The 26,376-nt window shown below is 41.7% G+C and overlaps 1 protein-coding gene across 1 annotated transcript; it reads left to right on the top strand.

The window, feature by feature from the left end:
- The first annotated feature begins 62 nt into the window (after nt 1-62).
- LOC123746236 (coenzyme Q-binding protein COQ10 homolog B, mitochondrial) lies at nt 63-25,879 on the top strand. Its single transcript, XM_045727566.2, has 5 exons — nt 63-232; nt 8,767-8,952; nt 10,973-11,084; nt 11,712-11,867; nt 24,157-25,879. Exons 1-5 carry the CDS (start codon nt 171-173, stop codon nt 24,343-24,345), a joined length of 705 nt encoding a protein of 234 aa, XP_045583522.1. The 5' UTR covers nt 63-170; the 3' UTR covers nt 24,346-25,879.
- Nucleotides 25,880-26,376: the final 497 nt, after the last annotated feature.

Genomic DNA, 26,376 nt, shown 5'->3' with positions numbered 1-26,376 from the left:
AGTTTTAATATAAATGATGTATTTGGTAAGGCTATAAAGTGTGAGGAATACCTCAGTCTCAAGACGGAGTGTTGACAGTTGCTGGCAACTCTGACCATCAGCTGGTCCTGGGAGCTTAACTTAGAAGTAAACACAAAGTTAATGTAATACTCTGATATTACCGTCTCAGGATGAAGCTGGCACCGAGGGCCGCCCTCAGGTATGTGGGCGGCACCACCAGCAACCTTGTAAGGTAAATAATAGACGTTTATTATGGTAAACAGGTGTTTGGGGAGGGGCCAGAGGGAGATAGTGCACCCTTGGTCAACGGTACCTGAATTTACCTGAGGGCCACTAACACTAGTGGCCTCGATGAGAATAGGAAGCCGGCGGCTTGTCAAAGGTTCCTCACTTGCCCTGATGATCTTTTCCAGTTGAATTTTACAAATTAACGGTTTTGGCATTTATGGCTCAGACGAGTAGGCGGTTCCATTGGTCTATAACCCTATGGGTAAAAAAAATTGTTGTAATATATATATACATATATATATATATATATATATATATATATATATATATATATATATATATATATATATATATATATATATATATATATATATATATTATATTATATAATACACATACAGTACAAGAGTTGTTACATTGTTGTAAAACCACTAGCACACAGCATTTCGGGCAGGTCCTTAATCTTAATTTTCCCCGGAATACGACCTGCCAAATCATTTAACAACCAGATACCCATTCACTGCTGAGTGAACAGAGGCCCGTGCAGGAATATCCCTGCAAAAAAAAAAAAAAAAAAGAGGCGTACAGTTAACGATTGGCACCCAGTCAATCCTCCTCGGCCAGGATACGAACCCAGGCCCAATTGCTTGCGAGGCACTAGGCGAGTGTTTTACCACTGTGCCACAGGGCCTGCATCTCCTGTTGTCTCAGTATAGACTTCATGGCTTCTGGAGGTTATCTTGAGATGATTTCGGGGCTTACCGTCCCAGCGGCCTGGTCCTCGAACCAGGCCTCCTTATTTTTTACACACTCCCCAGGAAGCAGCCCGTAGCAGCTGTCTAACTCCCAGGTACCTATTTACTGCTAGGTAACAGGGGCATCAGGGTGAAAGAAACTGCCCATTTGTCTCCGCCTCCACCGGGGATCAAACTCAGAACCTCGGGACTACAAATGCGAAGCGCTGTCCACTCAGCTATCAGGCGCCCTGCTAGGGCGCCTGACAGCTTGGTGGCTTGGTGACAGATTCATTGTGAATGATTATCAGCACAGTCAAAGGTAATGTTATCAAAATATTGCTAAAGCATATATCACGAGGAAGATAAATCAAGATACTGTATATGCAAATAATGAATCGGTTATTCAAGGCTGAGCCTAAGGTTCTGGTTTAACTATGCCTCTTATATCCCCCATGTTTCTAAATAAACATAATCTAAACTTCATAGAGGTTCAGTTAAATTGCATTTCGAGAGCTCAACTTGCATGAAAATTGTCAACAGTATTGTTCTATTCATTGTAGGAGACTGATATCAGAACCTATCTCTGGAAAGCGGTATCAGGGCTTATCATCCCATTTTCTAGACATCTTCCAGATTTGCCTGCAAAGCTAATATGTCTCATTGGAGGCAATACAGCAGTTTTATTTTTTCTGAAAATGGTTGACAGATAGGCATAGAAATGGCTGGCAACTTTACCCTGGCAGTTAAAATCCAATACCATGACTACTGTACTGTATTACAGTCCTTAAGATTTCTACATCCTTTACTGCAACATATTCCATGACATAATTTATCAATATGTTTTTGTTTATGCTGCTGTATTATATGTTGTCATGTATACAGTACTTATAACTTAATTTTAATTTGTTGGAAGGTATTTAATAAATAAATGTTTATTCAGGTATGGTACATACATACAAGAGATTTTTACAAAAATTGCTAGGTTTATAGATAGAGCTGGTACATACAATGCCTAAAGCCACTATTACGCAAAGCGTTTCGGGCAGGAAAAACATTAAAGACTAAAACTTAATACTAATTGAGTTTAAAGTATAAAATGTGTTGAGAACAAATAAAAATAAAAATAAGAAAGGGGGGAACATGGCTGAAAAAGCAGCACAAATATAATTAGGTTGACAAACAGCGGTGTTTAAAAAAAAAAAAAACGGGTTGACAATACAGGGGTAAGGTAGGTTACAGGGAATTTATTAGGTAGTGCTTCATTTTTATCTTAAATTGGTTGAGAGAGGTACAGTCTTTAACATGATTGGGAAGGTCATTCCACATTCTGTGTCCCTTGATTTGTAGAGCATTTCTAGTTTGATTAAGTCGTACTCTTGGAATATCAAAACTGTATTTGTTTCTAGTGTGGCGCTCATGGGTTCTGTTACAACCTTCAATGAAGCTTTTGAGGTCAGGATTGGCATTACAGTTCAGCGTTTTATATATGTATAATACACATGAGAGAATGTGCAGTGACTTGATGTCTAACATATTCAGAGATTTGAGTAGGGGTACCAAGTGATGTCTGGGGCTAGAGTTGGATATTGTCCTAATAGCAGCTTTGTGTTGAGTAATTAGAGGACGTAAATGATTTTGGGTAGTAGAACCCCAAGCACAAATACCATAGTTGAGATACGGATAGATGAGGGAGTAATAGAGCGTCACCAGGGCAGGGCGGGGTACATAATATCTGATCTTAGAAAGAATGCCAACAGTTTTTTAAATTTTTTTTTGTATATATTTAGAATGTGTCCCTGGAAATTCAGCTTGTGGTCAATGAGAACGCCAAGGAATTTGCCATCTATTTTGTTACAAATTTGGGTATTGTTTATTTTGAGATTTATTTGATTAGAGGATTTATTGCCAAACAGAATATAGAAAGTTTTGTCAATGTTAAGGGGGAGTTTGATGGCAGTTAGCCAAAGATGGACTTTATTTAGCTCAGTATTTACTGTGGCATTTAGAGCAAGGGGGTCAGGACTGGAGTAAATGAAGGTTGTGTCGTCAGCAAATAGAATTGGTTTGAGGTGTTGGGAGGCATTTGGAAGGTCATTAATGTAGATGAGAAAGAGGAGAGGGCCAAGTATGCTGCCCTGAGGAACACCAGTGTTGATGGGTAGGGTGGGAGAAATTGAATTATTCACAGAAACATACTGGAGCCTGTCAGTAAGGTAAGACTTGAGGTATTGTAGGGAGTGTCCTCTGACTCCATAATGTAATTTAAGAAGGTTTTGGTGGTTGACAGTGTCAAAAGCCTTACGCAGGTCCACAAATAATCCAACAGGAAACTCATTTTTATCAAGAGCTGCATGAATCAAGTTAATCATACTAATAAGTGCATCGTTAGTGCTTTTTTTGGGTCTGAAGCCATATTGACAAGAGCTAAGTATATTGTGTTTGGCTAGATAAGAGTAAAGCTGCTTGTAAATTAGTTTTTCAAATATTTTTGACAAGTTAGGCAGGATATCGGTATCTCCTCAAGGGCACTAGACTTGGTTTTAAGGGAAAGGATTATCTCATTAACGTCAGTGGAATTTGTAGGCTTTAGGTACAGAGATTGTGGATAGTTACCTGTAAGATAGTCCTTAACATCAGTACTGGAAGATGGAATGTCATTTGCAAGGGATGACTCAATGGAAGAGAAGAACCTATTGAACTCGGTAGCAGAATCAGAGGCTGAAAGCTGACCATCGTTATTGGACAGGAGTGTTGGTTTCTTATTTAAAATCTTCTTTGATCCCAATATTTGTGAAATTGTGCTCCAAGTTTTTTTAATGTTGCTCTTTATTTGGGTAAATTTATCTTCATAGTATTTAGTTTTGGCTTGTCTAATTATTTTAGATAGCACTAACAAGTAATTCTTTGAGAATTCTTTGGAGACTGTTCCTAACCTATACTTCTTCTCAAGGTCATATTTTTTATTAAGACTTTCGCCCGGGCATGACGCAGCATTGCGTCATCCGTTTACTGGCGGTAATTCCGGGGATGATGCAGCATTGCGTCATCCACTTTAAATAATCGCCAAAAATCAGGTTTTTATCCGATTTTTGGGGGACTGGTTTTAAAATGCGCGCCGATGTCTTCCCATTTTCTTTGTTGAGCCTCGTGGCCCTCAGGCAGCTTGGCACATGCCGTGGGCCCATTGTTTTCGCTCCACTGTTGTGACCAATGTCGCCTCCCCTCGCATCTCAAATGTGTGAACATTTCAGCTATTTTCCGTGGCTATATTTCTTACTGCGGCTTTAGAAACTATCTACGCTTACTCCACGATGGATAGTGATCATGAACAAGGCCCTTCCAGGAAGAAAATTGCGAAAGAAAGGCTTGAAAAGGGCGGGAATTGGGAGTGTAGCTGGAAGGCGGCTGAGCACTCACTCGCGGCTAACGCGTGGCCCGTCTTCAACTCGTCGGCGGTTGGAGCGTGACCAGGTTTTTTATTTTATATGCTAATGTTCCTCTAGAGAATTCTATTGCGAACCCATTGAGACCAAAATGAAAGACTTAGGATAAAAATTGAGGTGACCAGAGTGAAAATAGTGAAAACATTTTATCGCGTTTGCGCGCTCCTGGGTAACTCGTTCGCACTTTCTCTGTTTGCTGCGGGTAATTAGCCGGGCTTTTGGAGTTTATATGCATTTAGTGCTGTAGAGAATTCTATTGCGAACACAATGATACCAAATTTAATCTCGTAGGACGAGAATTAAGGTGACAAAGTTGAAGAGAGTATACACTTTTCAGAATTTACGCGCACTCCCGTTACACCCTGGGTCCCATGTCGCACAGTTGAGGGGTGGCGAGCAGGGTGCACCAAAGTGTTAATGGATTTAAGTATTCCCTTTGTAAGCCAAGGATTGTTAAGCCTTTTGGTTGTGACTTGTTTCGTAAGCATAGGACAGTGGGTGTTATAAAGACTGAGAGTTTTTTGAAGAAAAGTTTGCACTGCTAGGTTGATGTCCCCTATGTTACCTAACTCGGACTCCCAGTTGACATTAGCAGCAGCAGTTATAAAATTGTCTATAGCAGTTTCATTGTGCAGCCTAAAGCTCAACTCCCTTGTCTCTATAGGTGGTTTGTTAATGTTAGTTAAGAGAAATGTGGGGTAATGGTCTGTAGTGCTATCGGTGATTATACCTGAAGTAAGCAGAGAGGTTATGTTGGTCCAGTTGTGATCTAGAGTCGTGGCAGTACTATCAGTGATTCTAGTAGGTCTAGTGATTAACGGTATGAGGAAGCAGGAATTCATACAGTTGAGGAAGCTAACAGCAGTAGGGTGTTCAGGCTCGCCGAGGTCAATATTAAAGTCCCCTGCGATAATTAGATGGCTTTTGTTCAGTCTGTTATCTAGTATTAGATTTCTAAGGTTTGAGTTGAATTCGGACACATCTGTGTTAGGAATTCTATAGACTGCACCCACAGACAGGACAGACTCAGCACCCTTGACTCTGAAACTGGCGAAGATATACTCCCCACAGCAGTCTCTACTTCTAATTACTTTTAAGGGGGCATATCGGTGTAAAATTAAAAGTGGTTCAATTTGCTTATAAATTTCTTTATGAAATGGTTATAGAAAGGGCTGCAGCTGGTCTAAGTTTCATCATCACACCCTAAACAGAAAAGGAGAAAAAAAATAAACAACGAATTATGCAACGAATTTTCAAATAGTTTCAGGGAACACATGTGTCAACTAAAATCATTTCTATAACACTCAGATATTAAATTAAGCACATAATAAAGGATTCTAGTGATCAGTTTTATCAAAAAAGTGTTTAGTGCAATAATATAATTTTTCAAAGTTACCCTACTAAAAAAATATGCAATATATGATATTTATAAATTTTTATAAAATCAACAAATAGAGTTTGGACTAAAATGTCTACTAGAGTCTGTAGAAGCACAAACGCTACATATAAGGTGTAATTTGCATGTAAATTGATTAATAAATGAAAGCTCTGAAGTAATTTGAAGGTGTAAATTACTTTCCAGAGTAAAATAAAGATCCAAGTTCGGCCACCTGTAGCTGAGCTTGACTTCGACAGATTTCGTTCATAATTGGCACCCTTGCAGATAGGCATCCATTGAGCAAGGTGTGTAAGTTTCATGCAAATCCCTTGATAACAAACGAGAAAAAAAAATTGGCCCAAAAAAAAAAAAAAAAAAAAAATTTAAATATAAATATATTGAACATACATATTACAATTATTACAAGAGTTTGTGCTTCTACAGCACACAGTAGACATTTTAGTTGACACATGTGTTCCCTGAGATTATTTGAGAATGTTGAACATTCGTTGCATAATACGTTGTGTATTTTTTTTTCTCCTTTTCTGTTTAGGGTGTGATGGTGAAACTTGGACCAGTTGCAGCCCTTTCTATAACCATTTCATAAAAAAATTTATAAGCAAATTGAACAATTTTAATTTATAACGATATTTTTCTATATGCCCCCTTAAGCATGTTAGTTCTTGGTGGTAGTAAAGAGCAGTACCACCACCTCTCTGAATTTGACAACAGTTGTGAATTGCCAAGTAGTTAGGCACATTAAAGAGTTGAGTAGTATTCTCTTTTAACCACGTTTCAGTAAGTATAATAAAAGAGAATTTGTTGTCAATAGTTTCAATCAAGGCACTAACATCATCGAAGTGTTTACCTAGAGATCTAACGTTCAAGTTGATTACAGAGATAGTGATTGTGTTAAAACATTGTTTACATCATGTGCAGTATAATATCTGCAATTTTGATCATTAAAGTGATGATTGTCATAGATAGTGGATAAGAGGTTTAGTTCTGGGTCTATACTTGTCTGCATAAAAAGGCTGGTTGTTGGAAAACAAGGCAAGAATGGCAATTATAAAATAGAAATTTGAAATAAAAGGGGGAAAGAGAAAAAAATATATAAACAAGACTATACAAAGCAAACAGACAATGAACAAAAAAAAAAAGAAAAATGAGGTAGCTTACAAGGGGCTTACAAGTACTCTCAGGTACACTAAGTAATAATTTGCATTTTGAGACACAGGCAAAGCCAGGGGTACAATGGAGTAAGGGAGTATGGCGAGGCTAAGCAACCTAGGTAATAAGTGAAATCAAAGAAAAAAGTTGATTAATATACATAGGCAAATTTAAGCTAAAGATTATTACCTATAAATAGTTTAGTTATGAACGTATAATTAATAAGACCTAAAGAAATATTAAAGCACTCAGTTAATTAAGCCCAATAAATGACTAGTAAAAAGTAAATTAAAAATTAATTTAAAAAGTGAAACAAAGAGACTTGGGATACCTAGCCTGCACTAGGTGACAGGGGGGTTAATTATGTTGACTCATTGAGTGTGATAATAAGGTGAGACAAACCACATTGGGTGAGGAAAGTGTTGAGGTTATCCTTATTAGCAATTATAAACATTTTACCTACTGAAGTCTTTCTCACTTTAATCAAGCCATCTCTGACGAAGCACTGATGAATTGCATCTGGGTTTTGACGACGGATTTGACGCAGGCGGTAGAGGAGTTGCTGTCTTTTTCTACTCAAGCACTCCTTGATGCAGATTCCCTGTCATTTTGTCAAAACAAACACAAAGTAAAATTAAATTAGAACAACTACATTTGCACTTTGCTGAACTTTCAACATTCAATTATATCTGCTACATTTGTATTTCCAACTCTTCAGTTAATTGCCAGTTCCCAAGGACATTGATCTATCTTGCTTTTATCAAAACCTTTTTCTACCAGGAGTTGAATCTTTAATTCAATCAATACAATTCTCTAACCTGCACATCAGTATCCTTTTGCACTACTACTGATCTGATTTTCTAAACTAATTGGAGTAAACCAACATTGGTTAATCTTCAAACAAAAAATTTGATATGAAGATCTTGTGATCAACGATTGGATGATCTGGAGACAGGTTGTATAATTTGGAGACATTCAGATCAGATCCCACTTTCACTATAATCTCCTGTTAGTACTTACAGCAACTATTGGTCGAACATACAAAAATGGACTGTAGCATTCACAAAGTTCATGTTTTGTATTATCAATTTTTAGAGTGGCACAAGAAAGATGGCAACAACCACACCTAAACTATCCTAGATCAACTGTAACACATACTTATATAAATTAGGCCTCAGGATTATTTATGTAGGCCTAGCACATGTTAGGTTGTATGTAGTTGCTATTCCACTTTTTAGCATGTCATTTTGAAGTATTCGAAAAGTACAAAACACAAACACATGGATACAACAGTGCGTATTTGCACATTTGGCCAACGATTGCCGTAAACAGCGTACCATAATTTTGGGAGGATGGGTTGACATATGTTATGATAATGCAATAGAATTTGACTCAAAAATCAGGCTTCAGGTGAATATGAAAAGCTAGTTGCTGAGCAAGACACAATACTCTCTAAAGCAAAATCATTAAATGTTCAAGGATCATAATAGTGAGGGCAAACTGACATTCTGCACAATTACAGCAGAAATAGTTTTTAATGTCCTTGTAGGGTCATAATAATGGTAGGAGAAAAACTTGGTTCAGCCAAGAGTGACATGAACTGTAGTGTGTTGTACATTATTTAAGAATAACTGCAGGCCACTCCTTTGTGTCCAAAATTGACAATTCTCAGATTTTCCCAGTTCTCTGTACAGTATTATTCATATATAAAATGAAGGGACATATTCCAACTATTTATTAATTATCCTTATCAAGATCAAGTACAGTATTGCTGTAAGTTGTATTTATAACTTTTTTTTTATATGTACAGCAAACGTCAAATAAGAGCATGGCATTTGATGAGTTCAAGATTAGAGGAAGGGAGAGCAAGTATTTTAGAAAATCGTCCACTGCTTCTGCCCTACTCTTCTTTGCCATGCCTTCTACCAGACCGCAGCATTATGGGAGGGGTCCTTGGTGGAAAGAAGAAGGAATATTCAGAGAGACGTGTTCTTGGGTAACTTATTTATTGAAGCTTTTTATTCTTGTAAGCATGTTAAACTTCTTGTCTTTTACAGTATAGCTATGCTGTACATTGCAAAATATTAATTGCAATACACAAGATCTAATATACTAAGAGGTAATTCTATAAATTAATTCTTTAGTAGTCAAATTAATGTTGGAATGTTATTTTCTTGTTCAATCTACAATTGAACATTAAAATGTTTGTTTTGTGTAATTAGTTTTTTGTAGCTAAAGGAAATTAGTACATGTTGTGTCCCATCTTTATAAATTATTAAAAATCACAGAGATTTCAAGTGATTTTTACAAAACACCCTCCTCCCTGTTCCTAGAGTTAATTGCACTCATCTACTATTGTTTCATATGAATACGTCTCGTTATACATGCTCTTAGGTGGGTATTTTTGGGGGGTCACAACAATATATTTTGTTCATACCATCCATGGTAGCTATAGGCACAATAATTTGTGGAGCATGGATATAGTATTCTCAGATAAGTGATTATAGTTTTCTTGCACACTTGTGTATATGTTAACTAGGCCCTAGTTCAAGGATAGAAAACCAACTTAACATTAATGGAGTGAAGTCATAGTGGAAGAATGTCACTAGTAGTTTGCCCCCCGTGAATTTTTTGGTGTGGAGCCTTTGTTGTTCATATTATGTCAGTTACCTACATATTGGGATGAACAATAATATGGGCAACTTTGGAGATAACATGAATGTAGGACACATAATAAACTCGAATAAGGATGATGCTACAGAACTAAAAATAGAATAAGGATGATGCTACAGAACTAAAAATAGAATAAGGATGATGCTACAGAACTAAAAATAGAATAAGGATGATGCTACAGAACTAAAAATAGAATAAGGATGATGCTACAGAACTAAAAATAGAATAAGGATGATGCTACAGAACTAAAAAAAAACCTTCATCACATTGCAGATGATGAGGAGGGCAAGAAGGTGGCAGATACAATTAAACATTAATGGATGCAATACCCTAAACTTGGAAAATGACAGTGGTAGTGTCTATTATAATACGTAATAACAATAATAATAATAAAAATAATTTTACAGTATTTACAAAAGGTTACAATGGGTTTGTGAGATTACATAATATTGATATTTTTACATTCTTGCAAAGCTACAAACACAGTGCTTCGAACAGAATGAATGATACAAATTTGGGCAAATCGAGTAGTGAAAGAGACTTGGTCATTCTTGACAGTGACCCGAGACCTAAGCAACAGAGTATCAACATGCTCTACAAAGGAAATAGATACTTAGGTTTATAACCTGTAGCATTAGCAATGCTACAGTACATAAATAGTGTCCTCCAATTATTTTTGACAATGCCACCCAATTTGGTCACTATATAACGGAGGGGACATTGATTCCCTGCAGAAAATCCAACATCGGATAACCAGACTGATCCCTGATGTTCTAGACCTCACAATAAGAAGGATGCAGGGCACAAGCAGACGTCATCAAGGTCATGTGGATGAGTGGCATCAACAGGGATGAATGAGCAAGGTCTTTAAACAATCGAACCAAGAAGTACCCTTTATCAGTGACTATAAGCTGGAGAAGTGTATAATTGGGAAGGATATTAGGAAGGACTGGTTTGGCAATACTGTATGGTGACAGGCATACCACCAATAAATTTGGTTGCCAGCCAACATTATTAAGTCAACTGATACAGCTAGCTTTAGAAATATGCTTGATAGATACATGGGGGAGAGAAGTTTGATCTAGATGGGGCACCACCCAGAATGGGTCAACAGGGCCCCATGACTGACTCCTCCTAATGTTCTTACCCACTTGAACTAAGGTCTATTGTGCAGAAGTTTTTTTTTCTGGAACTTTGTCTTTTTAGTAGTTTATTTTTAGTTGTAATCATTTGCCAAGAAAATTCTTTTGAGTTTGAAATTTATTTTTAACATTGTTCTTATGAGATTAGAGTGAAGATATATTTAGGGAGACTTAAGATAACAGTATGTTACTTTGTTATAGATACTCCATGAACCAGATGTTTGATGTGGTGTCTGAAGTGGAAAGTTATTATAAATTTGTTCCTTATTGCAAGAAATCTGAGGTGACATTAAGAAGACCAGGATTCCTTAAGGTAGGTCAAATAATCACTGCTGCAAAGAAATTACAAATGTTGATTGATATGGAATAACATGTGCACTTACGTAATATAAGAATGCAGTAGACAATGCCTTTGTGTAGATATTATATTTGCAATTCAGTTAACAAGTGAGACAAGGCTGGTAGGGTGATATTTCTGTATTGGAAAACAAGCTATCCAACCTTGGCCATTCTTGGGAGGTTTCCTTTTTATACTGTGTATGGGTCTTGTAGTGCAGTGGTCTATGTCCTTGGCTCACAACTAAGAATGCCAGGTTCAGTTCACAGGTGGGACATTGATGGTTGGGCAGATTTCTTTTCACCTGATAACTGTTCACCAAGCAGTAAATAGGTACCAGGAGTTAGACAACTGTTGGGAGTTGCATCCTAGGAAAGGTTAATATAGCTGACCTAGGGGGGGGGGGGGGCTTCAGTAAGCCTAACAGGCCTTCTGACAATGAGAAACATTAACATGTGTGATAAACATCTTGGAATTGATGCTGTATTGTGTTAGGATAATTTAAAAATATAATAAAATACAGTAAAATGCTAGAATGCATGATGATTCCTACTATTTCTATTTTAATATAAATAGCTCATTGCATAATTTTTTAATTTTTAGGCTGACCTTGTGGTTGGGTTTTCTCCTATGATTGAATCGTACACTTCAAGTGTCACGCTGGCACGACCACATCTGGTGAGGGCTGTGTGCACTGAAGGCAAATTATTTAATCACCTCCTAACAATTTGGAAATTTACACCTGGAATTCATGGTCAGGTGAGTCAATGAATATTTACCATTATAGTACAACTTGTCACACACAAGGTTTGTGACAAGGATAGGAAACAAGGTTTCATATCCAGATTACTCTAATATGGGAGTGGGGAAATTTAATTTGGATCATCATTTAATATATTAATTAATCTGGACCAGATATACATTTGTTTTGGTCTCCCATAATGGATGTGTATAGGTATAACTTTTTTAATTGATAATGACATTGAAACTCATTGTTTTTAACTTCATTGAAGATATCCACTTAAAAATTGTCAACCACACTACCATGGATAACAACATTTCTTTCACCCGAGCACTAGGAGCCTTGAACACCTGACCCCCAGTTGAAAGTTGATAGAGAGCGATTGTCTTCCATGCTGGGGGCTTGGTGTTCACGGCTCCTAGTGCCCGGGTGAATGAAATACCCACTAATATTAGTAATAATAGTGGTTGGTCAATTTAAATAGTTTTGGTTTAAAAAAGTTGAGAATGATTAAGTTAGGGGAAAGGACGTTCCTAGTGTAATGACAGTTCTGATTAGATAAAAGGGAACTGATAGACATGTGGCTTGAGGTCTGCATACAGGAGTGGTAGTGCCTCTTCCACTCCTGTATGCCACAGTAGCTGCAAGATGCTGCTGTGACATGCTTATGAAAAATCAAGAAGTAAAGCAGTAGACTCTTTAAGAATCTGAGATACATTTGTGATAATTGAGGATACAATAAAGAATAAAATGGTCGTAGAAAAATTTGGAGAGCAATTTGTCGGTAAATCACATGACTGAAGGTTTACTAAGATGAATTAGTTACTGTGTACTGAATGAGTTGATAGGCGTGGAAGAGAGTATATTCAACTGAATTTTATAAAGAGAGGCTAATAAGATTGGTAGTTTTTTTTTTTTTTATTATTATTATTTTCTACCACAGATGTGGCCACACATTTACAATGCTAACCAGCGTATATACTTTTCTTCTGTCCTCCATGTACAGGGTGAGAGATTTGTCAAACATACAGTTCAGGGATTTATTGAACAATCAACCACAGAAGGTGATTGTAGTGCTTTTAAAATGCTAGGCTAAGCTACATACGTAAATACATAGATACACAGATTTGTGTATGCTACATAAAGTGTTCGATGCGTCTTTTACATAGTGTCATTAATAGATGGGTAGTCAATGTGGGTGTGTGAGGCAGTGGGGTTCAAGTGTGATAAGAATTGAGGATAAGATTTGGTGAAATCTGTGGAGAAGGAAATTAATATTTGACTTAAATAACAACTTTTTGGGGGGAAGGGCTATACAGTTACCCATAGGATATACTGGAGCACTGCTGTGGATGATTTACTAGAGTATTACAGTGCTAAAGCTACATGTTGATTTTGGGTAGTGTCGAATATTGGATAAATTAGTGGGGGTAGTTATGATTACAGGTAATTTGTATTTTTTTTCTCTCTCTTGTGTGATACTTCCCCACAACATGAAAGTGGGGAAAAGAGTTAGTGGTGATGTTTCTTTTACAGTATGTACAGTATCCATTAAATTTAATGACCTATGTGGGGCTATACCTAACTCCCTAAATTAGTATGTTTACTAAATCTGAAGCTGTTAAATGTCGGTAATATTTTAAGTAATTATCGAGCCCGCAAAACACTTTCTAAATGAAAATGATATAACTCTTTTCCTTCCCCTCCTCCCATACTATTAAAAGCAAGTGCCATGTAAAGCATAAAATCCAGAGATTGAAAATGTGAAACAGATTTATAAAGAATGAAAAAATGAGTGAAACACTAAATAAGCCATTCTTAAATGTGTTCGTGCAAAAATGAAGTTTTCAGAGAACCAGACACAATGCCAATTTCAAAGTATACTGTACCATAAAGTACATAGAAATATCTTGTGATGAAGTATAAAAATTACTTGGAGCTAGGAAAAAACAGAGCAGTTGGCCCAGATAATTTCACCTTGGGTTCTGAGAGAATGTGCACTTGAGCTGAGCACCCCCTCCCCATCCGGCCTGTTGGCGTCGTGAGGGGGCTTGGTGGACGGCTGCCGGAGTGTGATGCTCCGTTGGGCAGTCCTATGTCCTTTTCTGGCCTTGCACTCCTGCTGCTGTCTTCTCCAATTGTGTCGGATCGCTTTTCCTTTTCCTTATGTTTCGTTTTTCTCCCCCCTCTTCTCCTATCTGCTTGTCGTTTCCTGCCGACCTTTTGCTTGTTTTGGATTATTTCTTTGGACTTCTTCTGTTTTGACGCCCGGGTGCTTGAGGAGGCATACTCTTGCACCCGTAGAACTGTAGTACCCAACGTCTCGAGCGAGGGGAACCTTTTATTGTCAATCCCCCTTTCGTCGCTGAACCCGATCTCGACGGACTGACGGTTCTTAAGGTGGCGTTTGTGGGGCGTATACTCACGATGCACCCCTAGGGGGCCCCGGCATGATCGGCGATAGCTTCCTGTTGGGTGTCCTGCCTCTAATTGTGGCTCCATGGTGGGTATGGGGGCACATTCGTGGATGAATTTGTCACTTTTCGTCTCTATGTCGTTGAATGTTTCCGTTGTACCCTCTCAGGCTTGTGGGGTGGGCGACCAAGCCCCCGAGTCGGCCTGTATTGGAAGACCAGGCTCTGTAGCTCCCGCTGCATTGGGCCCCGACCTTGCTCCTCCTTTGACCGTCCTGACTTCTTCCCCCAGCTCCCCTCCCTCCTCTGTGGTTGGGTCGAGCCTCCAGCCCCCGGTGGTGACCACTTCGTCCCCTGGTGTGGCTAAGTCTTTCGTTGTGACTACTGCGCCTTTTGACCCCTCTCTCTCTAGGGGTTCTCAACGCCGTTCGAGCCCCAACCGCACTCGCTCGATTCCTTCCCGTGCTGATGCGTATCAGGCCTTGTTTGGTCCTGCTTCATGGGCCAAATACTTTGATCTCCTCCCTCTTGATTCTGCGCCTCCTGACGATTTCTCCCTCCATCGGCATCTTGTAGATTCCGTGGATGCGTCTGTTACTTTCAACCCCACTCGTCTCGGTACACGTGTCGTTGCTGCTCCTTCTCAGGATGCGGCTTCCCGCTTGGCTGCCTTATCTTGCCTTGGTGAGATCCCTGTTCGGGTCTCCAAGAACGTTCAGATGAATGCCAGTGTTGGCACTATTCTCCTCCCACCCCATGTTGCAACCGGTGTTCGGAATCTGCAGGATTGCCACGATGATATTCGGCATATCCTTGATGCCCAAGGCCATTCTGTCCTCCAGGTTGACTCGTTTACTCGTCCCCCTCGTGGTCGTCGCCGTCAACCCCTTCGCGTTGTGAAGATCACCTTTGATGGTAGGACCCTTCCATCCTCTGTCATTCTTGCTGGTGCTAGGTGCTCTGTCCAGGAGTATATTCCTTCTCCTCGACTTTGTAACAAGTGCTGGAGGTTTGGGCATGGTGCCCTCCGCTGCTCTAGGACTCTCTCTCTCTGTCCTTTGTGTGGGAGTGAAGGTCACTCTAAGTCGGAGTGCACTTCTTCCCAGGCTCGCTGCCTCAACTGCGGTGAGGCCCATCCTACCTTCTCCCGTGCCTGTGTCCATTACAAGCTTGAGGCGGCCGTCCTTAACCTGAAGCACCGGGAGCGTTTATCTTTTCCTGAGGCGAGGCGCCAGGTTCGCCGGCTCCCGCCTTATACTAATTAACATCTCTTATGCTCGCGTGTTGCGCTCTTCCTCTCCTCGTCCTTCCCCCCTTCCTCAGACTCTCAACCGTTTCCGGGCCTTGGACCCTGATACGCCCACTGCCCCCTCCTCTGTTCCTTTGAGTTCTCTCCCGAGGGGTCCCCCTCCTGGTCCTCTGTCTGGCGTTCCCCTTCTTTCAACCCGGTCTGTCATGTCTCCTGTGTCTTCTTCCTCGTCCCCCTCCGATCCTCCTTCCCATCCTCTTCCTCCATCTATCGGCTCTCCCCACCGCCTGTCGGTGTTGGCGGATGTCCATCGCTCTCCTAACGGCTGTCGTGTGTGCTCTCGTTCGGCTTCTCCTGTTGAAACACTGGAATCCGTTGCCCGGTACGTAGTTGCTGGGACACCGGTCTCTTTAAGTCAGAAGCGTAAGCCTGGCTCCTCTCCTTCCTCTTCGCCGGCAGGTAAGAAGGCTTCGCTTTCTTCCTCAGCTCCTACTTCTGGCTCTGTTGCTCCTTCCCCTCCCGTTTCAGTGATTGCGCCCCCTGTTCCTGCTATGGAGGTTTCTTTGGCCCCTGCTTCCCTTTCGGTTGCTGCTCTTGCTGGGGTGCGCTCCCCTCTTTCTACTCCCCCTCTTCCTGCTGCTGTCCTTGACTGCTCCTCTCCGTTGTCTCCTCCTCCTCCTCCTCCTCCGGACCCCGCCCGCCCACCTCTGATCTGTTCTCCCGTTTCCTTCCCTCCGTCTTTGCTCAGTTTACCCATGCCCCCTAACCCTGACTTTGCTGACCCTGATCCCGACCCTGATATTCTTTAATGTGCTCTGTTGCTCTTTCGCCTTTGTTTCTTCCTTGTTCTCTGTTTTTGTCCTTTCTCTTCTCGTCGTTGTCCATTCTTCAATGGAACGTTCGAGGTTATTACGCCAATTTCCTCGAACTCCAACTTCTGATTTCGCGGTTTTCGCCCCTTTGTGTCTGTCTCCAGGAGCCAATGCTTGGTGCTCGTCCTGGTCGTTTTCGTGGCTATTCCTTTCTCTCCCCCCCCCCCTGTCCAACCACTTGGGGTGGACGGTAGAGCGACGGGCTCGTTTCATGCAGGTCGGCGTTCAATCCCCGACCGTCCAAGTGGTTGGGAACAATTCCTTTCCTCACCGTCCCCTCCCAAATCCTTATCCTGACCCCCCTCCCAGTGCTATATAGTCGTAATGGCTTGGTGCTTTCCCCTGATAATTCACTAATTCTCCCCCCCCCCCCCAGCCATTGCTGGGGCTTCTAATTCTTCTGCTCTCTTGATTCGTGCTGATGTTCCCTTTGTTCCTTTACTTTTTTTCTTCGCCTCTCCATTGTTCTGCTGCTCGTATCTTTGTGGGGTAATGGTACACAGTTTGTTCCATTTATCTCCCCCCAAGTGTCCCGCTCTCTCTTCCTGATTTGAAACACCTCCTAGACTCCTTGCCGGAGCCTGTGCTCCTGCTGGGTGACTTCAATTGTCGTCATTCTCTTTGGGGTGACGTTCTGACGAATACCCGGGGTCGCCTCCTTGAGCCGTTTCTCCTCTCTTCTTCCCTGTCTCTTCTAAATTCTGGTGAGCCCACTCATTTGGACTCTCGGACTCGCACCCTTTCTTGTCTTGATCTTTCTCTCTGCTCTTCTTCTCTTTACTTAGATTTCACGTGGCAGGTTCTTAATGACCTCCATGGAAGTGATCATTTCCCCATCCTTGTTTCCTTTTTCTCTTTTCGCCCTTCCCTCTCTTTCCCTAGGTGGCAGTTTGCTAAGGCAGACTGGACCCTATTTACCCTCAGTGCTGCTCTCTCTGATCTCTCCCTTCTGCCTCTCTCTCGCGCTCTCCTCCTTTTTCATGACACTGTCTTCAACGCTGCCCTCCGCTCTATTCCTCGCTCTTCCTCTCGGGGTCCACGGAAGTGCGTTCCCTGGTGGAATGCGGACTGTGCTCGGGCTGTCCGCTGTAAGCGTGCAGCCTGGAAGAGGCACCGCCGTAGGCAGACGACCAATTCTTTTCTTTTCTTTCGGAAAGCGAGTGCAGTGGCCCGTAGGGCCATCCGTACGGCTAAACGTGAATGTTGGGCATCTTATGTCTCAACAATTACGTCCGAAACCCCTCTGGCCCAGATCTGGAAGTGTATCCGCAAGATAGTGGGTAAGTTCGTTCCCTATGTTTCACCGGTCCTTCACCTCCATGATACTCTTGTGGCGGACCCGTTGCAGGTCGCTTCCGAACTGGGTTCCCACTTTTCTTCTGTTAGCTCTGGTCTTCATCTTCCCCAATCTTTCCTTCTTCGTAAACCTGTCCTTGAGTCTCGTCCTTTAGATTTCTGCACTCATCTTCAGCTTCCCTATAATGATCCCTTCTCTCTCTCTGAACTTCGTTCTGCCCTGGCCCTCTGCGGTTCTACGGCGGCGGGCTCCGATGGTATTCATTATGAGATGCTTCGCCATCTCCCTCCGAGCACGTCTCAGTATTTACTGAGTCTGTATAATCGGATCTGGGAGTCGTCGTCAGTCCCTGAGGACTGGCTCGATGCCGTTGTCCTCCCTGTTCGCAAACCGGGGTCTCTGGGTACTTCCCCTAAGGACTTTCGCCCTATTGCTCTCACAAGTTGTGTCTGCAAACTCTTTGAACGTATGGTTAACGTTCGTCTGATGTGGTTCCTGGAACACCATCACCTCCTCTCCCCTTCTCAATTTGGTTTCCACAAGTGCCGCAGCACGACAGATGTCCTGGTGAACTTGGAGGTCTATATTCGTACTGCTTTTGCTGCGAAGACCTCCGTTGTTGCCGTCCTTTTTGACCTGGAAAAGGCTTACGACACCACTTGGCGTTATCATATCCTATCTCAACTTCATTCTTTTGGCCTTCGTGGTCATCTCCCTCTCTTTCTCCGCAGCTTCCTCTCTCGCCGTTCCTTTCGGGTGCGCCTTGGTACCGCTCTCTCTCCCTCTTTTCAGCAATACGAAGGTGTGCCCCAGGGTAGTGTCCTGAGCACTACTCTTTTTCTGGTTGCCCTCAATGGTCTTCTTTCCTCTCTTCCTTCTGGTGTCTTCTCCACTCTCTATGTCGATGATCTTACCCTTTGTTGTCAGGGTGATGATTCGCCTCTCCTTCAACGCCGGCTTCAACTTGCAATTGATGCCGTGTCGTCTTGGGCCACAGATCATGGCTTCAAGTTCTCTAAGACTTGTGCCATGACTTTTACGTGGAAACGGGTTGTTCTTCGTCCCTCTTTGTCACTTTATGGTCATCCCCTTGAATACAAAGATTCCGCGAAGCTTTTGGGGTTATTCCTTGACACTCGTTTGTCTTGGTCTCCCCATATCTCTTACCTCCATGTTGAGTGCTCTAAGGCCCTTACCCTCCTTCGGGTCTTGTCCCATACTTCTTGGGGGGCAGATAGGCGCACTCTCCTTGCTTTACATTCCTCTCTCGTCCTGTCTAAGCTCGATTATGGTTGCCCTGCTTACTCGTCTGCTTCTCCTTCTACTCTTCGCCGTCTTGATGCTTTGCACCATACTGGGTTGCGCCTCAGTTCTGGTGCCTTTCGTTCGACTCCCATCCTTAGCTTGTATGTTGACACTGGCTTCCTGTCTCTCCAGGACAGGAAGGTTCATCCAGTAGTTGTCGAGATCCAGCATTGGCTGTTTCTTGTTCACAGTAAATTTAAGTCGGTTGAGTTTTGTTGGGTTCCCAGCCATATTGGTGTGTCTTTAAATGAGCGTGCGGATGCTGCCGCCAAGGAAGCTGTCCGCTCTTGTCCCATCTCTCATAAAGGCATTCCGTATTCCGACTTTTACCCGGTTATCCATTCCTCAGTCCTTACCCGTTGGCAGGCTTCTTGGTTGTCTGTTACTGGTAACAAGCTACGTACTCTTAAATGTTGTGTTTCCTCGTGGCCGTCCTCCTTCCACCGTAACCGGCGGTGGGAAACAGCTCTGGCGAGGTTGCGTATTGGCCATACTCGCTTTACCCATGGTTACTTGATGGAGCGCCGCCCTGCTCCTTATTGTCCTAGTTGCATTGTCCCTCTTACGGTCGTGCATGTCCTTCTTGAATGTCCTGACTTCCAGGACGAGCGTGTGTCTTGCTTTCCGACCGCCCCTCGCGGTCACCTGTCCCTCGATAGAATTCTTGGTGACTCGGATACTTTTGATATCGTTCGCCTTATGCGTTTTTGTTCTCGTATTGGCATCCTTGGTGATATTTAGTGCCCTCTGATTATTTTGCGTATTTGATGGTGCTACATAGCCTTCCCGGTTTGGTGCCTTCTTTTGATAATTACTTACTTACTTACTTGAGCTGAGCATTCCACTTCAATTAATTTTTCATATATCTTTATGTACAGGAATCTTAGCAGATATACAGAATAAGACTAACTTAGTTCCACTTTACAAAAATTTTACTAAAGAAAAACCTTTAAATTTAGGCCCGTATCATTGACATCTGTGGTAGTCAAAACTCAAGAAGAAAGTTAAAACCAATTGGGCAGAATACATGGGAAAAAATAATGCAATAAGACAAACAGAATGGCTTTCGAACAGGAAGCTCCTGTGCAACAAATGTACATTACAATACTTAGTTTTTATGACAGAGCCACAGAGAATTTACAGGAAAGAGATTATTGGGTTGAATCTGTTTATCTGGACCAATCTCTGTTGTAAAAGCTGCAGTATTTCAGGAAATTAGGGATGGTAGAAGAGTAGTCACTGACACTCAGAGGTCAGAAAGCATGAGTATAAAGTGTTAGGATATGTTTAGAACCTAGAACTATATGTACAGGCTGCACAGAACATCCATTAGATAGTGTGACATTGTAATTTCCAGAATTAGGCTAGAATATCAATATCTATGGCAGTTGGCTGCAGGCAATGAATTCCCCAATGGTGAACATTCCAGTTGTAAACTATGTGAACAAGAACTAGGACATTCTCTCCAACACTATATCTGTGATTGCCCTGCAATCGATGATTTCAGCACAAATGGTATGAGGTACTCTGAGCTCTGTAACGACTTCATACATTTAGGAACATTGGAAGATATTCTTGTGCTGTACCCAGATTTTGCTAGTGGAGGCTAATAGATCAGCCTCACATTTCATGTTCTCTCCTGATTCCATGTATGACTAACCATCCTGTGAGATGAGAATATTAGATCAAGTCTAGGTTTTTATTTACACTTTGTAATCCTTCATATAGAATAGGGTAGCAGAACATTGTTGTGTATACCTAAGTTATTAACACTTTCGCGCTCTCGGCGCTCAAAAAAAACAATACCCCAGATGCTTTCGGCACTTCGCGCGCCTACGCGGTAAGACCGAAAAAGTGTACACTCTTTTGACTGTCCTGACAATAATTGAAGGCGCACGTATTTAAATTTGGTATCACTGTGTTCGCAATGCAATTGTCTATAATAGCATACCTATAAAATGCCGCCCAAGCATAAGGAGTATCAACACCAAATAAAAAACTATGCAGATCACTCGCCGAGATCGCCAAACAGCAACAAAATGTTTCCACTCTCTTGATGGTTGCGAAGCCTACAGTTGTCCTACATCGCTAATTTTGGTATCATTGGAATCGCAATAAAATTCTCTACACGGACATATGCATATGAATGTTTAATATAGGTAATTGCCCACCCGCAAGAGAGTGTGAAGTGGAGAGTAGTTAGCCGCGAGCGCACTGGCGAAAACACAGGGGGGAAATCATGCTTGGAAAGTTTATACGTTTCCTGACCCTACTTTTCTATGTACGTATTTCTTTTTTATACCAATGTGTTCGCAATAAAATTTTCTATAAGATGAAATGTATAACATTTGTACAAAGCATGTGTAAGAGAAGCGCCAAATATAGAACCACGTCGCTCAGTATGCGTTCGCGGCAGAAACGAACGCATTGTTTTCGTTCGTTTGATGTTTGTCATGTTTATACTTGTTGAAACATTTTATAATTTGTATGACAGTGATCGCAGTAAAATTCCCTACACAGACATATACATAACACATACAAATATTTCCCACGTGTTGGATATATCAACGGCTAAAGGGAACCCACTGCCACACGCTCGCCAGACCCCCAAACATACTTTGTGTATTTTTTTTTTTACTCATAGAAGTTTATGTGATACAGAGCACCACTTGGTTTCCGAACTTTAGTTATCCGAAACTTCCAGTTTCCCGATTGGGGTTGGGGAGTCATGCTACCCGAACAAAGTTCGGGTAGGAAGGGGTCCGCCAAGCGTCACGCTGGTTTGTTGTGGTGGGTGGGAGATGGTCCAGTTTGCCCGCTGTGACTTCACAGATTCACGGCCTATTATTCCTATTATTTTGAATTGCCATAAGGCTGGAATGTTCATTCTGTGCTTTTGTTTTACATATCTGCACAATCAAGAAACATCTGTGCACCATGTTGGCTCCAAATGCACGCATTGCATCAGTGATGGCTGACTGGTGGGTGGATGGACGATGGAGTTTAGGTGGGAGGCAGTATGAATGAGGGGGGGGGGGGGGAGAATCAGTGAGAGAGGGGGAGAGAGAGATGCTAGGAGGGAGGGGGAGGTAGGGAGAGATGTTAGGAGGTAGGGAGAGATGCTAAGAGGGAGGGGGAGGTAGGGAGAGATGCTAGGAGGTAGGCAGGAAGGGATGGAAGTAGTGAGAATTAGGGAGGGAAAGGCAGGCTGGCAGGCACAGGCAGGCAGGCACAGGCAGGCAGGCACAGGCAGGCAGGCACAGGCAGGCAGGCACAGGCAGGCAGGCACAGGCAGGCAGGCAGGCAGGCAGGCGCAGCAGGGAGTGAGTGGTAGTCACGCGGTTGAACCGCGTGACCTTGAGAGATGGGATGTAGGGGGGCGGGTGGTTTGTTGGTGGTGGGGGCGAGACCGGCTCATTCCCGAAGATAAGCCTAACACACACTACCCGTTAGCATGATGGCAGGGAGGGAGGCAGGCTGGCTGGGAAGGAGGCAGGCAGGCAGGCAGGCAGGCTGGGAAGGAGGCAGGCAGGCAGGCAGGCTGGGAAGGAGGCAGGCAGGCAGGCAGGCAGGCTGGGAAGGAGGCAGGCAGGCAGGCAGGCTGGGAAGGAGGCAGGCAGGCAGGCAGGCTTGCAGGCTGGGAAGGAGGCAGGCAGGCAGGCAGGCTTGCAGGCTGGGAAGGAGGCAGGCAGGCAGGCAGGCTTGCAGGCTGGGAAGGAGGCAGGCAGGCTTGCAGGCTGGGAAGGAGGCAGGCAGGCAGGCAGGCTTGCAGGCTGGGAAGGAGGCAGGCAGGCAGGCAGGCTTGCAGGCTGGGAAGGAGGCAGGCAGGCAGGCAGGCTTGCAGGCTGGGAAGGAGGCAGGCAGGCAGGCAGGCTTGCAGGCTGGGAAGGAGGGAGGCAGGCAGGCAGGCTTGCAGGCTGGGAAGGAGGCAGGCAGGCAGGAAGCGATATATGGGTGTTGAAGTGAACCATGAACCACGTGACCTTTGAGTGTGTGTGTGTGTGTATGGGTTTGGGGTGGGGGGAGAGGGGGAGGTGTATCGGTGGTGGGGGAGGGACCGGCTGACTCCGTAAGCCTAACCACACTCCACAGACCTGTGACCCAGATTTGTTTCTTAAATGTACAGTACATCATCGTATATTTTAGGCAGGATGTGCCTGCAGGCTGGCAGGAAACATCCAGAGGATGTTTGCCAGACGTCTTAATAATCAGTTAGGAACAATTAAGGACTTTTATAAAGCAGATCAGGACTTCACTTATTGGTGAGTACAAACAAAACACAGTCGCATTTACGCTATGAACCTGTCGATTTTTTCCCCTAGAGTTTTTTCGTAAATTTTTTCGGAACAATTTCTTTTTACATTTCTAGTTTATTTTTTCCCCTCTATTTCTCGTATACGAACTTACATGTTAACCGACGGGGCTCGTCCCCAAGGGGTTCGGAAACCAAGTGGTGCTCTGTATAATATTCATTCTGGTACCAAAAAATTCGCAAATAAATTCTCTACAAAACGTATATAATCTGAGAGTATCCCCATCCATTTCGGTTAAAAAATGGAATTTATAGAAATATTTTTTCGATGGACGAGAAAAGTAGGCTGTTATGCGGAATCGTAAGAAAAAACGGCGACGAGTTATCTCTAATCTAAAGCGCGAAAGTGTTAATAATAAAAATGGACCATTGAAAAACAAATTAAAGCACTGGTACTTTTCCACGGTCACTCCAGAAAAACACAGGTACATTCTCTCACCCTCTCCGTGAAAACGTTGTGAAAAGTATTGTCCTAACTTTGCTCTTGTTGTGTAACAACAAACCCAATAATGGGTGCCTGTTTAGTTAGTGGCAAGCTAGGTAAATTTAATAGCAACCATAATCCACCTTTACTGGGTGTTCACTCAGTAAATGAGGATCAGATGCTGGTCACAAAACTGACTATTAAATCTAGCTGAACACTTAATCAGAGGGCCTTAAATCATGTGAATACTGTATCACAATTATTCTTAATTTACGTTCAACCTAAACAGAAATGTAAAAACTTACGAGAGATAATTGTTAAAGTATGCTTTTGCTCTTTCTAGTTTTATTTAAAGTAGTTATAACAGCCATTGAATTTCATAACTACTGTACTGTAGTGTTAATATAGTTCTTTGTTTTTTTGTTTTTTTCAGCCTGATACTTGCACGCTTGACTTCTCGGTGTCATTTGAGTTCCGGTCAATACTACATTCTCAAATGGCTCATGTGTTCTTCAGTGAAGTTGTGCGGAAAAACGTAAATTCCTTTTTAGCCGAGGCACAAAGACGCTATGGTAAAGAATCCATTCTTGCTCGGCGTCCCCAGATTGTACAAACCTCATGAATGTAGTGTGTATAGGAAGTTATTAAAGCGAAGATTTTATAAAACAAAGTTCATAACTGAACTACATGGTAAAAATAATTACAAATTAACTTCTTTTAAATCCTGTCATTAGATAGTGTTCTTAAATGTATGTAATATATTTTTTAAAATCTTACTTAATGTGGTAGCTGTCAAAATCAGAGTTAAAGGAATATTTTGCTGTAATGAGACCACTTTTAAGGAAAGATAATTTGTATTATCTCTGAAGCTGACATTATTGCTTTTTTTTTCTTTAACACTACAGTACAATAAATGCTTTGGCACATGTAGAAAATGCCCATTCATAACTTCTTGAGCCAGGTATGAGCATAAAAGTGGGTGTTATTTATACAAAATCAACTTGTTCCCATTTGATGTCGGATATTTTATCTGAAACATGTACATACTCCTGTATAGATAATGAACCTTTTAAGCAAGACCTTCCTCTGTCACTTTCCGAGCCACAGATCTGTTCCTGCCCAAGCCACTGAAAATTACACTAGGCTTTATTGACTAGTGCCCCACAGGGACAAGTGTCTATACAAGTTGTCCTCCCCCATCCCCCTTCCTTGTCACTTGCAGAGAAGAAATATTATTCAATCCCCCACCAAGGAAATTGTACTGTCATCTTGTAGCGGCACTGCTGCCATCTAGTTGGGGGGTGGTATAATAAATGAGCTGGATTTGAGTAGGCTGCAGAGATTTGACTGCTGTTTCGTGTGTTTCCCACTTATTTCATGAAAAAATAAAAAGTTCATACTGTTCCTGCTCTCTTGTAATAGCAAGTAGTCTCCGTGGCAGATGATTTAAGCTTCTTTGCCCTGGCTTTGCCCTGCAATTCATAGGAAAACTACAGTGTTTGAAAAGGCACTTGTCCTATTGGGCCCCTCAGATTGAGAGAGCCTGACACAATTCTCAGGTGCCCTGAGTGGACACAGACCCTTAGCATGGGGAGCGAATGAGAGGTCACCTAGAGATTTTTTTTTTAAGTAACGTAAGCCCTTATTTTTAGACATAATTATTGTAAATATAATATTTTTCCAAGCTCTTAAGTTATTATGTCTATTTCTAACATTGCATTGCCAGAAAATTATTTGTATTGGAAACATTTATTTGCAAGACGTTCTTAGACAGCCTGACAGCTAAGATCCATAATGCCTCTCTTTGGTAATGTTGTTAGACTATTATAAAAGTTGTTGATGTTGGGTACAATAGCTACTTCATAATTTTAGGCTGTATAAAGAAGGCAGCTTGTAGTTGTTAATAGTATATCGATTTAACTGTGTAGTACCAGTACTGCTGTACAGTATAGTTCTTAAGGTGTACAGAACCATATTTATTGAGGCGATTTTTTTTTTTTTTTTTTTAATGTCTTAATTTTAATTTTTTTCATACTTGGAAAGTATAATGTACATTTTCAACCTGATATTACAGATCCTTTATGAATTGCCTTTGTTATATAAAGGCATTCTATATATTTATGTGCATTATATTAAAAACGTTGTTCTGGCTCTCAGATGTAAAATTTTATTTATCTATCTTTAGTTAGGACAAATGTTCTGCAGAGTGCATTCTTCACAACTCTGTGTAGGGTGTTAGAGTCCACCATTTATTGAAAGTTGCACAAAAGTAGGAGTTGTAGTAAAAACACAAAATTGGTCATCTAAACCTTAGGACTAATTAACAAATCTTTGACTTGAAGGAAAAAGAAGTGATTATTAAATTGTACAAGTTTCTGGTGCGCCTCCATCTTGTATCAAAGTATGGAGACCTCACCTTTGAAAAGGACAAAGTACCTGCTTTTGGAGAAAGTTAAGAGGAAAGAAAGGTAAAATAATGAAGGTCTTTTAAAATACTGGACAAGTTGAAAGATATTTTCAAGACAACTTCTTAAAAGATCAAATGCAACAATACAAAGAGGTAACAGCTTCAAGCTATAATGTAGGAAAAATCAATTATTTTTTACCCATATGGTTATAAATCCATGGAACCACCTACCCACCAAAGCCATAA

Source organism: Procambarus clarkii, chromosome 10, assembly GCF_040958095.1.
Source record: "Procambarus clarkii isolate CNS0578487 chromosome 10, FALCON_Pclarkii_2.0, whole genome shotgun sequence".
NCBI classification, from domain to species: Eukaryota; Metazoa; Arthropoda; class Malacostraca; order Decapoda; family Cambaridae; genus Procambarus; species Procambarus clarkii.
The sequence above is the reverse complement of the archived record's forward strand: the minus strand, read 5'-3'. Positions and strand labels throughout refer to the sequence as shown.

Coding starts and splice junctions, on each gene's coding strand:
- LOC123746236 (XM_045727566.2), top strand. CDS start 171: ATGAAGCTGGCACCGAGGGCCGCCCTCAGGTATGTGGGCGGCACCACC. Junction 233..8,766: donor ACCACCAGCAACCTTGTAAG/GTAAATAATAGA, acceptor TTATATGTACAG/CAAACGTCAAATAAGAGCAT. Junction 11,085..11,711: donor GAAGACCAGGATTCCTTAAG/GTAGGTCAAATA, acceptor TTTAATTTTTAG/GCTGACCTTGTGGTTGGGTT.